Source organism: Desmodus rotundus, chromosome 8 (assembly GCF_022682495.2).
Source record: "Desmodus rotundus isolate HL8 chromosome 8, HLdesRot8A.1, whole genome shotgun sequence".
Lineage (NCBI taxonomy): Eukaryota > Metazoa > Chordata > Mammalia > Chiroptera > Phyllostomidae > Desmodus > Desmodus rotundus.
Window position 1 is genome coordinate 71,394,260 of NC_071394.1, and position 13,732 is coordinate 71,407,991.

A 13,732-nucleotide genomic window follows, 5' to 3' on the forward strand; every position below is an offset into this window, starting at 1 on the left:
AAAATGTTTTACATTGTTGAAAATTATAACTTTGAAGGGGACCTCCTACTAAATTTATTTTTAACTGCTCTATTGAAAATTCTCTACCACTAGTCAACATTATCTCTTACTAGCTCTGCACAGTATTTCTTTATTAAAAGAAATAGGCACGAATATTTTTGACTGAAAAATTAATAGCTTTTGAATTCATACACAGCAGGTTTTCTTTTGCAAAGAAGTTCAATATCGCCGCACAGCACTTCTATAACCATTTATTTAGAGTCCAAGTCAAACCTTTGACAGCTAGGGCAGAGCTACCAGCCAATATAAAGAACTCCAAGATGTAAACCAACAATGGGCCGTCTGTGTGAGGTTTGCCATTGTCAAATACATAGATTGTTTGGATTAGTTTATGTAAATGTACTGTTGTATTACCCTTTGAAAAATAAAAAGATCACATTTGTGTATGAAAAGTGGTTCCCTTCACAGGCAACATTATAAATTCCTTATCCTTTAACTTACGTGTAAGAAGTAAAAATTGGGCCTGACAAGCAGGTATTGTGTGACACTCTGCTGCTGGGATGAACCTGCCTTCTTTTCATTTATTGGGAAATAGAAAATTTTATTAGATACCATCTTATAAATCAGGAATTATTAAATATGTATGGGTGAGGCATTGGGAAATTAATTATAAAAAGTAGACATGTAGTGTTTTACATAAATTTATACTTCCTTGCCCCCAGAAATGGTAAAAAAAAAAAAAAAAGCAAACAAGGGCACACACACACGGCAAACTCTGGATTCTTCCAACTTTAGTGATACAGAGCTGTCTGGTGATCGAGTCTAATGCACATGGTATTCTCTTTTGCCTATAATTAATTTATTTTACCTTAAATAATAGAATGCACAGTGTATGTTCAAATGCATATTCTTCTAGAATCGTTGATTTGAAGTAAGCAATCACCAGGATTCAAATCTAACCATAGATGGGGACTTTGATGGTACAGCCTTGATAGTGAGTTTGAGGGTTTTTTTCTATTTCTATTTAAAAGGAACTTCATGTTTATTTTTAAATTCTTAGTTACTAAGTGATAGAATGCTGTGCTATAAATGTTGCTTTTCACTCAGTGCCATTTGGGTGGTAAGTGTCATTTGTTGTATCTAGTCGTCCAACCAGTCTCCATTTCATTCCATCAAAGAAACTGCCAAAACATTCTTGGATTGTTCTTACCTCAACTCATAGATGGCATTTTCTGGATGCTATTGTGGAACTTGTCTTCATGTTCGGCTAGTTAGAGAATACGCGCATCTCAGGACAGACCTCAAGTTTTTAGAAGTGGGTACGAGCTCACCTATGCTGGGTGCATATTGGTGAACTGGAATATGAATTCGCAGTCTTCTTAGTCCCTGGACCCCTTCAATAGCATCCTTTCCTGCTCACTGTAAAATCTTTCAAGCCCAGAATAATTATACCCACAACTCAGACTGTAGGTTGCATTGAAAATCAAGCTATTACATCAACAAATAGTTATTGGCATGCTGCATAAAAACAGTACTAAAATAGCTACAGGAATCCCTGCCATTGAGGTGTTTGGAGGCTTGTGGGAAAAACTAACATAAATGCACACATACACAATTTCTTAATTCACTCTCTCACTGTGTGTGTTGTGCTATGACTGAGTAGAACACTGAGCTATTTTGGTGGGGTCCAGGAAGACTTCTGGGCAGAGTAACATCAAGATGAAACCTAGATAAATAGGAAGGAATGGAAAGAAATCAGCTTCATGAATCTTTCCTTGAACTAAGAGTAGGTGTATGTGTCTGTGTGTCTCTGAGGAAGGTATGTAATGAGGAGAGGTGTGGATGAAGTTAAGGAATAGCCAACATCAGACAAAATTCGTATTTCATACTTTCCACGGTATTAAATCTGTGCCCTGATGGAAGGGTGTGTGTTTCCCAGGGCAGCTGCCTGTCCTGGCAGTTGAGCACATGTGATGGGAAAAGCCTTTCTAGACTTACGTTTAGAATAGTCAAATTGTTGCATTTTGAGTTTTAAAAGATTCCTGTCCCGTGGTAAGATAAACAAAAGTGAAAAATCAGACAATAGGAAACTATCATGATGAGTGTGATTGATACTTTTTTGTTCCAAACTCAATAACATCATCAAAGTAAACACCAAATGCAGTGTCTTCATACATACTCCATGGAGAATTAGCTGAGCTGTTTCCTGGGAGGGAGGAGTAACTCAGCGGACAAAACAGTTACAGCAACAAAAAGAAGTGTGCCTGTGTTACGACTTTATTACATTGTTAAGGATATTTTTAAAAGACTTCACTATCATTATGTCAGAAAAGCACTGTAAATCACTACTGACTACAGGAAAAGTACCCCTTGCTTTAGAGTATTCCTACACACCAGAGCACAACCCCTGGTCCTGGAGAAACTGCATTTCTTCAGACTTGGTGGACAGGTAATTATAGTTCAGGTCATATATCCCTCCTTATGAAATGTTATAAAACACTTAGAGGAACTAGGATATTTGAAGTGAAATGCAGTATTGGATTTTCCTTTTTACACATTCTCTTTTTTTTCTAACCATAGCAATTAGGACTGTTTTGAAATAGTTTTAGCTGCTATAAAAACACAGTGCTGCCTGTGTGCAAAGGGGGTCTTTTAACTCAGAGAAACAGCCAACCCTTTGGGCCAGTGCCACCCAGCTGTGGCTGAGAGACAGTGTTAGGCAGTCAGAGAAGGAGGTTCTCAAACAGACACACGTAGCTATTTTTATACACTCTTTCTCATTAAGTCTCCTCAGCTTAGTACCGGTGTTTTTGTTTTGAGTGTCACTGTCAGTGACACCAGCCCCTTTAACACAGTCACAGGGACAGGCTGAGGTGGCAAAGGAAGGCAAAGGCTGGGAACAAAGCCTCCCCCTGCCACCACATCCTAGCCTCCCACAGTCTGGGAATGTCCCTTCAGCCTCAGAAAGGCCCTCCCTGAACAAATGCGAGTGATTCATTTCTAGAAATCCCGTCACAGTTAAAGCAGGACTTGAGCCACTCACGCCAGTAAAACCAACAGTAGAAACAGGAGTTCTATGAGCCTGAAAGCCCCCTACTAAGCAGCGAGGTCTCTGGGTGCTTTGGTCTCAGGATTGTCTTTTGTTCTCAGAATCTGTTCTCATGTGAGACAAGAGCACAAACAAAAATAAAAATGAGTTCTTATGGGAATACTTGACGACAAGTCTGTTTCTGTCCGTGTTTGCATCAGTGGTTTGTTTATTTTTTTTAAATATGAATGACTCATCATCTTTGAAAGAAAGAGGAGGTTACTGTTTATAAAGTAAAGACTGATTTTTGCAAAAGGGCTAAGCAGAATATTAGGTAGTGAGACAGTTACAGTAGCTGGGCCGGGAAGATCCCCAGGACAGTCCTTTGGTAATGATGGCCAAGAACCCACAGAAATTAAAAAAAAATAAAACCCTACAGCAGTTTTGAGTGACATAAGAATTTAACTTTTGGCCAGTCTTTCAAAGAGATTATCTTTGCCCAAATCATCACACGGTGGAAACTTGCCATGTAGAAAATATCAGAGTTACCAACTTTTCTAAACATAGCAACTTCTTTTTAAATAGAAAATGAGCACAATAAGAAAAATAGGAAAAGAAACCCTCCCAGTCCAATCCCTTCCTGCTCCGTGCCCTAGAAAAAAAGTTATCTTTTGAAACCTTAGCTACAGTCAGAAATACGAAGCACATATGCTTTCATTTCGAATTGATGATTATATTAAGATTTAGTAGTTTACAATTAAGATGAATATTTCAAGATTATAGCAAAACCCACACCATTCCCGATTTGCTCTTGTCTTCTGAGTCTGTAATTAATTTTTTGTCCACTGTCTTCAGACCTTAATTAAAAGAGCAGATTTGAACACAGCCTGTTTTGAACCCTTCCCTTTGCTTGTCTTATCTGTCCCTGGTGACCTTCCTCCCTAAGATGGCTTCTCCTCAAGACAAGCATGTGATCATCAAACAAAAGTTTAGAAGTTAAGAAACTTATATTGCAGTTGACAAGGTTGACATTTCATTAACTTGTTGGTTCAGCCTTCAAATGATCTCACGCGGCAGAGCACCCTCTGTTTGGAGTTACAGCCTTTTGTTCTCTCTTCTCTCACAGGCTACAGTCATGTTTAATTTGGAATCTGGGCTCCTTTGGCAAATTAGCAATTAGAACAATTTTGTGGGAATATGTATATGTGTCATTAGTTTTCCTGCAAATTAATAGCAAGGGCAGAGGTCGGGCAGAAATTTTCCACTTGACTGCAGCCCCTCTATTGAGACTTGGCATTTGGTGTTGGAATGGCCACAGCTGCTCTCCGCCACCCTCTTCCTCTAGGAACTGTCTTTTAATTAGTTTACCTCGTAGCCATCATTACAAATATTACTGCCTCCCCTTCTCGAAATAAAATTACTGTTTCTGCAAAATATTCCAGTGACATCTTGCACCACTGCACATTGATGGTGGGGTCAGTGGAATGCAGCATTTAATCATTAGATCAACTCCATCCTCATCTCCTAATTAGAGTCTTTACAATACATTTTTATCTGGTAATTAGCTCAGATTGGCTGCTTCCTCTGTGGCTTATTAGAGACAGCCTAGCAGTGGGTGTGGATCACGGTGTCATTTGTCAAGCCTAGGGAGCCTCCTCTCTGCTCTCTTCTGGCTAAGTGTTTATTGCTACTGATGTTCAAAAACCTCCACAAAATTCTAATGTATTTCTTTCTTCGTGGATCATGCTTACCTGGAGGAATTTTGTTTTTCACTGCTATTGTTTTGGTAGGAATAGTCCAAGTGTTGAGACCTTTATAAATGCTGTAAGAGTTGGACTCTTCTTACATTTTTGTCATCATCCTATGTGACTTGTCTGTTACTGTTGCCCGTGAGCACCCGGAGGTGGATTTCACTTCCCGAGTCTGTACACAAGACTTGGTGTTTGGCAGTTAGAGTAGAACCCAGTAGACTGGGTGATCTTTTCCACAGAACTGGAAAGGAGCACACATATCTTTTAAGGATGTTGTATTTATATTAAAATTTCATTGCATTTTTAAGAAAGTTATGGTATTTAGGGTAATGTCTGTAAACTGAAAAGAGAGGCCAGAAAGTCAAGTTAGTCCTCAGAATTGTTTTAAGGTGGTTGGCACGTTTTCCTTGGAGCAGTGCCTTCATTTGATGGTAAGCTCTTCAAGGGCAGCAATTACATGTTCTGTTTAATATCAAAGGCCCCATATTTGATCAGGAATATTTACTGTGTGTCAGTTAGAAGCAGAGATAACTGAATCCTTTCTTAAAATGAGCCTACAGAGAAATAAAACTGGTTAGTTTAGTTTAGTTGTGTTTCCCTCATTACCTGGGCACAAGAAGACTCTACGAAAGGCCTGGGATCGCAAGTGTGTGTGTCACTTTGGCTCCAGGTTGTGAATATGGGCCAGTTATTCCATATCTCATGAGCCTCAGTTTGCTTGTCCGTAAAATATGAATAATAACATCTCAAGCATTAGCGATAGTATGAGAATTCAGTAAAAACCACATAGTGGCAAATAGTTTACAACTTGGTTTTTACACATGGTATCCATGGCTTTCCAGAGGGTTCTGACATTCTTAGGTGTAGCACCTCTGAATTAAGAGTTATAAATTTATGAGCTTTAGACTTTCATGTACTTGTTTCCTTGACTCTTTGAGCTGAGGCTTATCCGCAGTTTTTGCACGTGGTCAGTATTAAAGGTCTGAGGCAAAGAGATCAGCCCCCACCTTCCCACTTGGCCTCTCTGCAGCCTCCCCTGTGGCTCTGTTCCGTGGCTGCTGCTCTGAACTGCAAGCATTCAGTCTGCAGACGCGCGTCATGAAGCCGGGTTTCCGGCACTGATAAAGCAGGTCCTCCTGGCACCTACCCAGCTCGCCTGGAGATTTGTCAGGGCAGAGCAGTGTCCTTAGCTTGTTCTTGTCAGGCATAGGGGTACAGGACAGGGATCTTCAGCTGACAGAGTCACCATTTCCAGGGAAGGGGAGGATAAAAAAGAAAGCACAAATAAAAGCTGCCAACCCAACATTCAGTTTCCAACACTGTGTTTACATTTCCCCATTAATATTTTCCTAACGATATTTGATCTTCCTCTTTCTTCAAATTCATTGCCCTTTTATGGAATTACTCTAAACATATATAAGGCAAGAGAAGTTTCTCATGGCCTTTTCATTACTAGAGTATGAGCAAGGTTGAGTCGTCTCAATAAATTGGAACTCTCTTTTAATAAGTTCTTTGATTATTATCTCAGAGGAATCTCATTTTGAATACCTTCCACAAATAATGCCTTGTACTAGAACTATTGTGATGGTGAAACAGTCTTATTTTGTTAAGTGATTCAAAATATGGCTTGAGAAAATGTTATCAAGTAAGCCTATTCTGCTGAAGTTTCTTGGATCTGGGCCAACTGTATGTATCTGAGTTAGCAATTCTGTATAAACTGTAATAAATATGTTGAAAATGATCAAGTTCTTCAGCACAGCCAGACTTAATATTTCTGTAACAACAGATTTGGGGAAAGGGGGGCAAGGGGATAAGCCTCTTTTTCCAGTACTAAAAAGGGAAGTACTCAGGGTGAAATTTAAGTTGATAGACACAAAGAAAGAATCAAAACAGTACTATTGATTTTTCTCTACATTACTTCAAATAAATGGTACTCCTCTTCTTACTTGACGCAATAGATTGTTACAGTACAGAGTGGAGCGAAAGTATGTTTACAGTTTGTGAAACAGAGTTTCTTCTTGTGTTATTACTTATTAACTATTTTCCATACAAACAGCTATAAAACCTACTTTTGCCCTACACTGTAAATTGGTGAACATTCGTAACTTGAAGGGAAAAAGAAACATCAAAAATTTTATAGTTCCATGTGTCTCATATGCCATATCCTTATTAGTATATTCCAATCCCATGTATGACAGAGTAATCAAGATTACACATAAAGCTTTCAAAGATTAGTCTCTTCTGGCCAAGAGAACAAAATCACAGCTTACTGGATCAATATAACTTGTTTTAATTCAGTCACAGGTCAAACGTACTTGTACTAGTTCCCATCTAAGATGTTTCATTGTGAATATTAGTAGCCTGTCTCTGTGCTGTTCAGTGTGGTAGGGGCACTGCTGACACATGACTACATTTAAATTCATTAAACCTCAAGGTTTTATTATTAAAAATTAAGTGAAAACAGCCCTGGCTGGTGTGGCTCAGTGGATTGAGTGCCAGCCCCCGAACCAAAGGATTGCCACTTCTGTTTCCAGTCAGGGCATGTGCCTGGGTTGTGGGCCAGGTCCACAGTAGGAGGCGCATGAGAGGCAACCACACATTGATGTTTCTCTCCCTCTCTTTCTCCTTCCCTTCCCCTCTCTCTAAAAATAAATAAATAAATAAATAAAATCTTTAAAACAAATTAAGTGAAAACAGCTACGTGCTTGTGCTGTAGCACATTGCAGAAAGTCTTGTTGCAGAGTCCAGGTCTATATCAACGAATCCCAGCTAACTACTGAGTTGTGTTTACATGGGAACTCACCTCATATTTCAGTTGATTAGAAACATCTACTTAGAGAAATAAAACTAGCCAGGCATCCCCTCTATATTATTTTTGCTGGAATTTAGTTGCTTTCCTGGTCGTTCCGTACTTCTTTTTTTGAAGGTCTTCAAAGAATTGTTCTTTTCTTACAGCTGAATCTGGTATCAAGTGTCACACTCTCTAAATCTGCATCGGAGGCTTCTCCACAGAGCTTACCTCATACTCCGACTACCCCAACTGCCCCCATCACTCCCAACACCCAAGGACCCTCCGTCATCACCACCACCAGCATGCACACAGTGGGACCCATCCGCAGGCGGTACTCAGACAAATACAATGTGCCCATCTCTTCAGGTAGATACTTTATTTTTGCCTCATGTAAAATTACAACGTGCACCTTTTGTAGACCAGCCTCAAATGTCATAATTAACAAGACAATGATTCTTATTCAGCAGATATTGCGCAGAACCAAGAATTTTATAAGAATGCAGAAGTTAGACCACCATTTACATATGCATCCTTAATTAGGCAGGTAAGTAAATAACACATTATATGAAGTTATATCAAAAGGTGTACGTGAACATGGATATAGTATATTGATGAAGTAGATTTAAAACCATTTAGAATGCAGGCATGCTAACACCTTGTCTATAAGGTTTTTAAAAACTGAAATATATAACATAATTGCTTTTGATTAAGTATTACAATACGATGTGATTATTAGGAAATTCATTTCACACAACAGTGAAAATGAGCCTGTTTAAAGATGGCAAGTCAATTATCACAAGCTACAGTAATCTCTGATCCCTAGAATTAATCTGAGCTCTAAATAATTACTGAGCTTTAATCAGCTAGTGAAATGTTTTGCATTTCTTTTTGATTCTTCTTTATGAATGACTAATAAATTAATATTTCTGTATGGAAACAGAAATAAAAACTCAAAACAATTAGATAATTTCATTTTGAATTTTACTATTGAGCTGTTAAATACAACCATTAATCTGAGATCATTTTGTAAAACCTTTCTTAGGATTTAGCTCTGAAACATGGTTATTTTATATTTGCAAGGAACTGTTCAGTGACAGTTCTGCTGATTTGGTCATAAATTATCTTGTGTTACTTTGACTTCACAGGCCATTCTTGAATCTCCAGAAAAGCAGCTAACACTAAATGAAATCTATAACTGGTTCACACGAATGTTTGCTTACTTTCGACGCAACGCGGCCACGTGGAAGGTAATCAGTCTTTCTCACAGGCCTGTTCAGTCTTGATCTTTTACCATTTCTAGAAGAGATTTTGTTGTTGGAAAAAAATGCACTTGTTGTAAGTTACATTTACATTTTTTGATCCACTCATAGAGTCTAATTTATAGTAACAATTGCTTAAGAAAATAGTTCCATTGTGGTTAAAACACTGGGATGGAAGATTCCCATTACATTGGCATCAGACATTTGGATGGACCATCCAGTGATATCAGCCCCCTCTGGTTGGAATATGTAGGAGAACGTAGCAGAGGGCACTGTTGCCCTCATTTTGAGGTGGTTCTATTACTTAACACAAACATCATGCTTTTATGTCTTTAACCACCTCCAGTATTTGCAGTGATACGTAATTATTTGCTATGCCATTAAAGACCTGGAGAAATGATCAAACTTGACATAACTTTCATTGGTTGTGTAAAATCTCCTTAGCCCAATTAGTGAAGGAAGCTTTGCAATCCAATCACTAGCACTATCTGTGGGAGTTATTACAGGAGAACACAATACTCGATTATTGTATTTTTCGGACTAAAAGACACACCGGACCAAAAGATGCACCTAGGTTTTAGAGAAGGAAAATAGGGAAAAAACCCTGCTCCACCACGGCCACCCCCACCCCCACAGAGAGAGAGCCAGGTAAGCTACATTCCGACTATAAGATGCACCCCCATTTTCCTCCCAAATTTGGGGGGGAAATTGTGTCTTATAATCCGAAAAATACTGTCATTTTTTTGTTTTTTTAAGTCAAGAAACTGTTAGATATTCTGGGCAAGAAAAGTAGCTTTGGAATTATGTAACTTCACTTTAACCCCCATTTGCTTTAAAACAGGTCAAATTCCATAGGTCCATGTTGGATACCCCCAACAAAGTGTGAGGTCACGCGACATACCTCACTTTTCAGTTCAGCAATTGGTTCATAGATTCTATTAGTATTTATTCTGTGTGTTAGATGAAGCCCTCGCAAATTTTTTAGTTTTCCTACTTTCAATTTCTTGGTTTCTAATATTAGTGTACAAGAAGGCAGATACAATATAATATTTGCGAGAGGTTTTCTTTTTTTTTTTTTTTTGCATTTTTACTACCTAGAATTCTTATATTCCCTAAATTTTATAACATTTAAATACATTTAAAATAAAAATATTTTAGGGTATTTTTACATGTCATTGTTTTAAATACAATAGGGATATATTATGGGGTATAAGGAAATTTTGTTTTGCTTAAAATAAATGTCTGTCTTGTTACTTCCTTCACTTTATATGGGAGAAAAACACAAGCAAAACCAAATCATATTTCCTCTGTTACATTGTTGATAAATTAGCATTTTAAAAGAAAATGAATATAACTGTAGAATTAATTCATCAAATTTATGGAGCTATGGATATCTATGTGGCCTAAAATGTCTTTATTATTTCCATTAAGATACATGGGCGCTGAAGGCAACCTGTGTTTAAAATTCTACCCTCTTCCCACCTGCCTTGGGAGATAAAATACGAAGGATGTATAGCTATGAATACTTTTCAAAATTTAGAAAATACAGTATGAAGCAGACATTTTCTTCAAATTACCTTTTCTAAACAGCAAATAATCACATTTAAAAATAATTATCAGTTGTGAACATGATACTTAAGCTCAGATATTTAGGTTTAACATTTTTGTTTTTGCAAACTATAGAAGAAAATGTCGTTAATATGAATAATCCTAAATGAAGTACTTAATGAATCACCAATGTGTGTAATCTCCTTTACGTGTCCTTATTTGAATTACAATCTTAGGAAAAAGATGAAATGTCCAGTTAAAGTGATGACTGAAAAGAGCTTATTCATCTTTTGGGGAAACTCTCATTTTCTAGTTGCTTTTGCTTAGACGTACAACAGCCCTGAAAACACAACTTAAGCTTTGACCTTACATCTTTACTTACACGTCCATGTAGTTCAGACAAATAGAAAGCGTCTTTCCTTCCAGATGTAGCTACTTTAAATCTTTTCAGTTCTGTACATTTTGCTGCTTATTTTAAAACATCAAACAGTGGTTAAGAGGAGAAGTAATGTGGATTTCTTTCCCAGTTATGTCTCCCGTATGTATACATGCTCAGTCTGTTGTGTTTTTTTTAATGAAATTTGGGTGTATTTCTTTACTTCAAACTCCTCCGTATTGTTCTAAGGGATAACAGTGGATGCGTACTGTACCTGTGTACAGTATAAAAAATAGGTTTATTTAGAGACCAGACTACAATTTATGTGCAAAGAAATTGGTCTTACTAAGTACAATTATAACATGCTGAATGTTTTTCAGAGAGTTTTGTTTTGTTTTCGCGCAAAGTTAGCAAACCTGTTTGTGAATCAGGGGGTCCTTTCACTCTCACCTGGGGCGTCTTGAACCTACCCCAGTTATGCTGACATTGCTCAGAAGCTCCTCAAGAATTCGTCATGTGGATTCTCCTTAGGAGCAGGTTCATCAGGCCATGTAATAAAATTAGTCTCATTGTCTTATAAATATTCCATGTCAGAAAAGAAAAAAATTCATTATTATTTAGTTTGACTCATCAGAGTTACCAATGGTGATTATTCAAAAATTGAATCCCTTTTCAAAATATTAAGATTTGTCATTTGAAGGCTAATTTAGAGAGGAAATATTGCAAGTGGTAGAAGGGGAGGGGTGCAAAATGTTTGAGCAATAGCAACTTTAATGGAATTGAGTAAAGGGCTTGAAGCAGGGTATATGAAGTGCGACGTAGCGTCAGCTTCTCATGCCACTGCCACCTGCATGTTCCTTATAAGAAGAAAGTTTGAGTAAATGAAATGTGTCTCTTTGTAATGTCCTCATGTCTATCTTTGAGTCCAGATCAGTAAGTTTAATAAGGAGAACTAAAGAAATGAAGCCATGCTTGTTATTGGATCCAGTAAGAGTGGTAGATTTTCTTTAAATTCAAAGGAGAGATGAGATATTAGAAGCTTTTCAACCCTCAGTTGAGATCCTTCTTTCTGATAGATTATAGATGTCAAGGGTCTCCACTTAGGAATGAACAGAGATGACTTTTTCTTTAACCATAGCAAAGAAACATGTATCTGTTGAAACCATTAATGCAGGAATATCATCATTTTCCCATTGAGAATTCTACTCATATGTTCCTTTGGCATTTTCTCAGTTAATTAAGGTGCTTGCCCATAGTAAGGGCCAATTTCTATATAGTTTCTGGAGGGTAACATATAGCTTGCTGATGGATACCGATCCATTGGGGGTCATTTCACCCCCTGCTTCTGTCAACTACAGGAGGTGATACTCTCAATGGTAATATCCAATTTAGGTTTCTTTTTAATACATCTGAGAAAACCCATAGACGATTTTAAAGCCAAAATTTTAATAAGCAAAAAGAACAAGAACAAAATATATTGAACAATAATAACTGTGTCTTCATCTTTCATGGTTTAAAAAATAGAAACAAACTGCCCTTTTTTTGTGAGGTAAGTGAATTTAAAGGGACAGTTTTATGCTGTACATGTTTCCTTATTTTTAAGTCATATTAACAATATTTTCAGATTTTTACTGTGAAATTTATTTTGGGCTTACATGCATATGAAATTTTTTTTTTCTTCTGGATCGCTATGACCAGAGACTAGACTAAAATGCCAAAACTACAATTAATTTATGGTTTTAGGTTTTTTGTCTTTGCTTTTGGACAAGGCACTCTTGACCACAAGAAAAGGGTGTCCACGGGGATGGTTGCTGTCGCTCTCGGGGATGGTTTTACGAATGTGGACTGTTAGGCTGAATTTACTGCTGTTTTTGGAGTCTTTTCTTATAGAAAATGTAAATGTTCTCTCTTTTATACTTGCTGCAGAATGCAGTGCGTCATAATCTTAGTCTTCACAAGTGTTTTGTGCGAGTAGAAAACGTAAAAGGGGCAGTATGGACAGTGGATGAAGTAGAGTTCCAAAAACGAAGGCCACAAAAGATCAGTGGGTACGTCCACCGTATTTGAACTTCTCAGCCCAGCTTGGATTGTGCTAACGAGCGTAACGTAGAGGCTTTGGCTGCAAGATGGTGTTAGACCAAAGGACTGGTCTCACGTTGTCTCAGTTAAGGGAAGCAAAAAAGCATTTCATCCCTCCTGTTTTGTATGCCCACCAGTCCCCACCCTGCTTGCCAGTCTTTGTTGCATCACATGCTAGTAGCTTTTAGGTGGCAATGCATATTAACCCTCACAAACCATTTGCTTATGCTTATTGCATTTTATTTTCTTTTTCCTGTTCCCTGTATTGGATGTCTGTTCTACCCCCAACCCCGTCTCCTTTTGTTGCCACCTCATCTCCTTTGCTGCTGCTCCTATCCCAGGGTGCCATTCGCACCAACCTCTCACTGCATAAGTGCTTTGTCAGAGTAGAGGATGAGTTTGGGTCCTTTTGGACAGTTGATGACGAAGAGTTTAAACGTGGCCGCCATATTCAACGAGGCCGTCCTCGCAAATACTGCCCCGATGAAAACTTTGACGAGCTTGTCGCACAGTAAGAGCCTTTACTTGCTTTTGTTTTTTTTTTCTGCTGTTGCTTTGGCTTTGCATGGTTGACCCATCCCATGTAGTTTTGCATTTCACCAAGTAGCTGTGCCACAGCTTTCTGCAACGGGACTGAGCTGTATGATTTGTACATGTATATCTCTCGTTTCTCTGTGGAACACCAGTGCCTTGAATAATGCTTTTTTGATGTCTTTAATGCAAACGCTATACTGGTTATCTTTTGATTCAGCAGCATTCGGGGACCCTATAACTAAATACTTATAATTCCTCCAAGGAAAAAGGAAGTTTTTATTTAGAGTTAATATGTGTATTTAATTGGGTAAATTTCTTCTTATTTTTGTTTAGTATAATAATATAAATTTAGTGACATGTTTGCTT

At 37.8% G+C, this 13,732-nt stretch overlaps 1 protein-coding gene across 18 annotated transcripts in view; it reads left to right on the forward strand.

Moving 5' to 3' along the window:
* FOXP1 (forkhead box P1) overlaps positions 1-13,732 on the forward strand; it is a 629,322-nt gene that overhangs the window by 599,567 nt on the left and 16,023 nt on the right. For 16 of the 18 annotated variants that reach the window (XM_053930432.1, XM_045192423.3, XM_045192424.3 and 13 more), the window contains 4 exons: positions 7,735-7,936; positions 8,035-8,114; positions 8,716-8,817; positions 12,680-12,801. In XM_053930432.1, the coding sequence (XP_053786407.1) occupies positions 7,735-7,936; positions 8,035-8,114; positions 8,716-8,817; positions 12,680-12,801 (506 nt within the window). The remainder of the gene's footprint in view (positions 1-7,734; positions 7,937-8,034; positions 8,115-8,715; positions 8,818-12,679; positions 12,802-13,732) is intronic. The other 2 variants (XM_071222259.1, XM_053930431.2) reach the window with 1 other exon arrangement.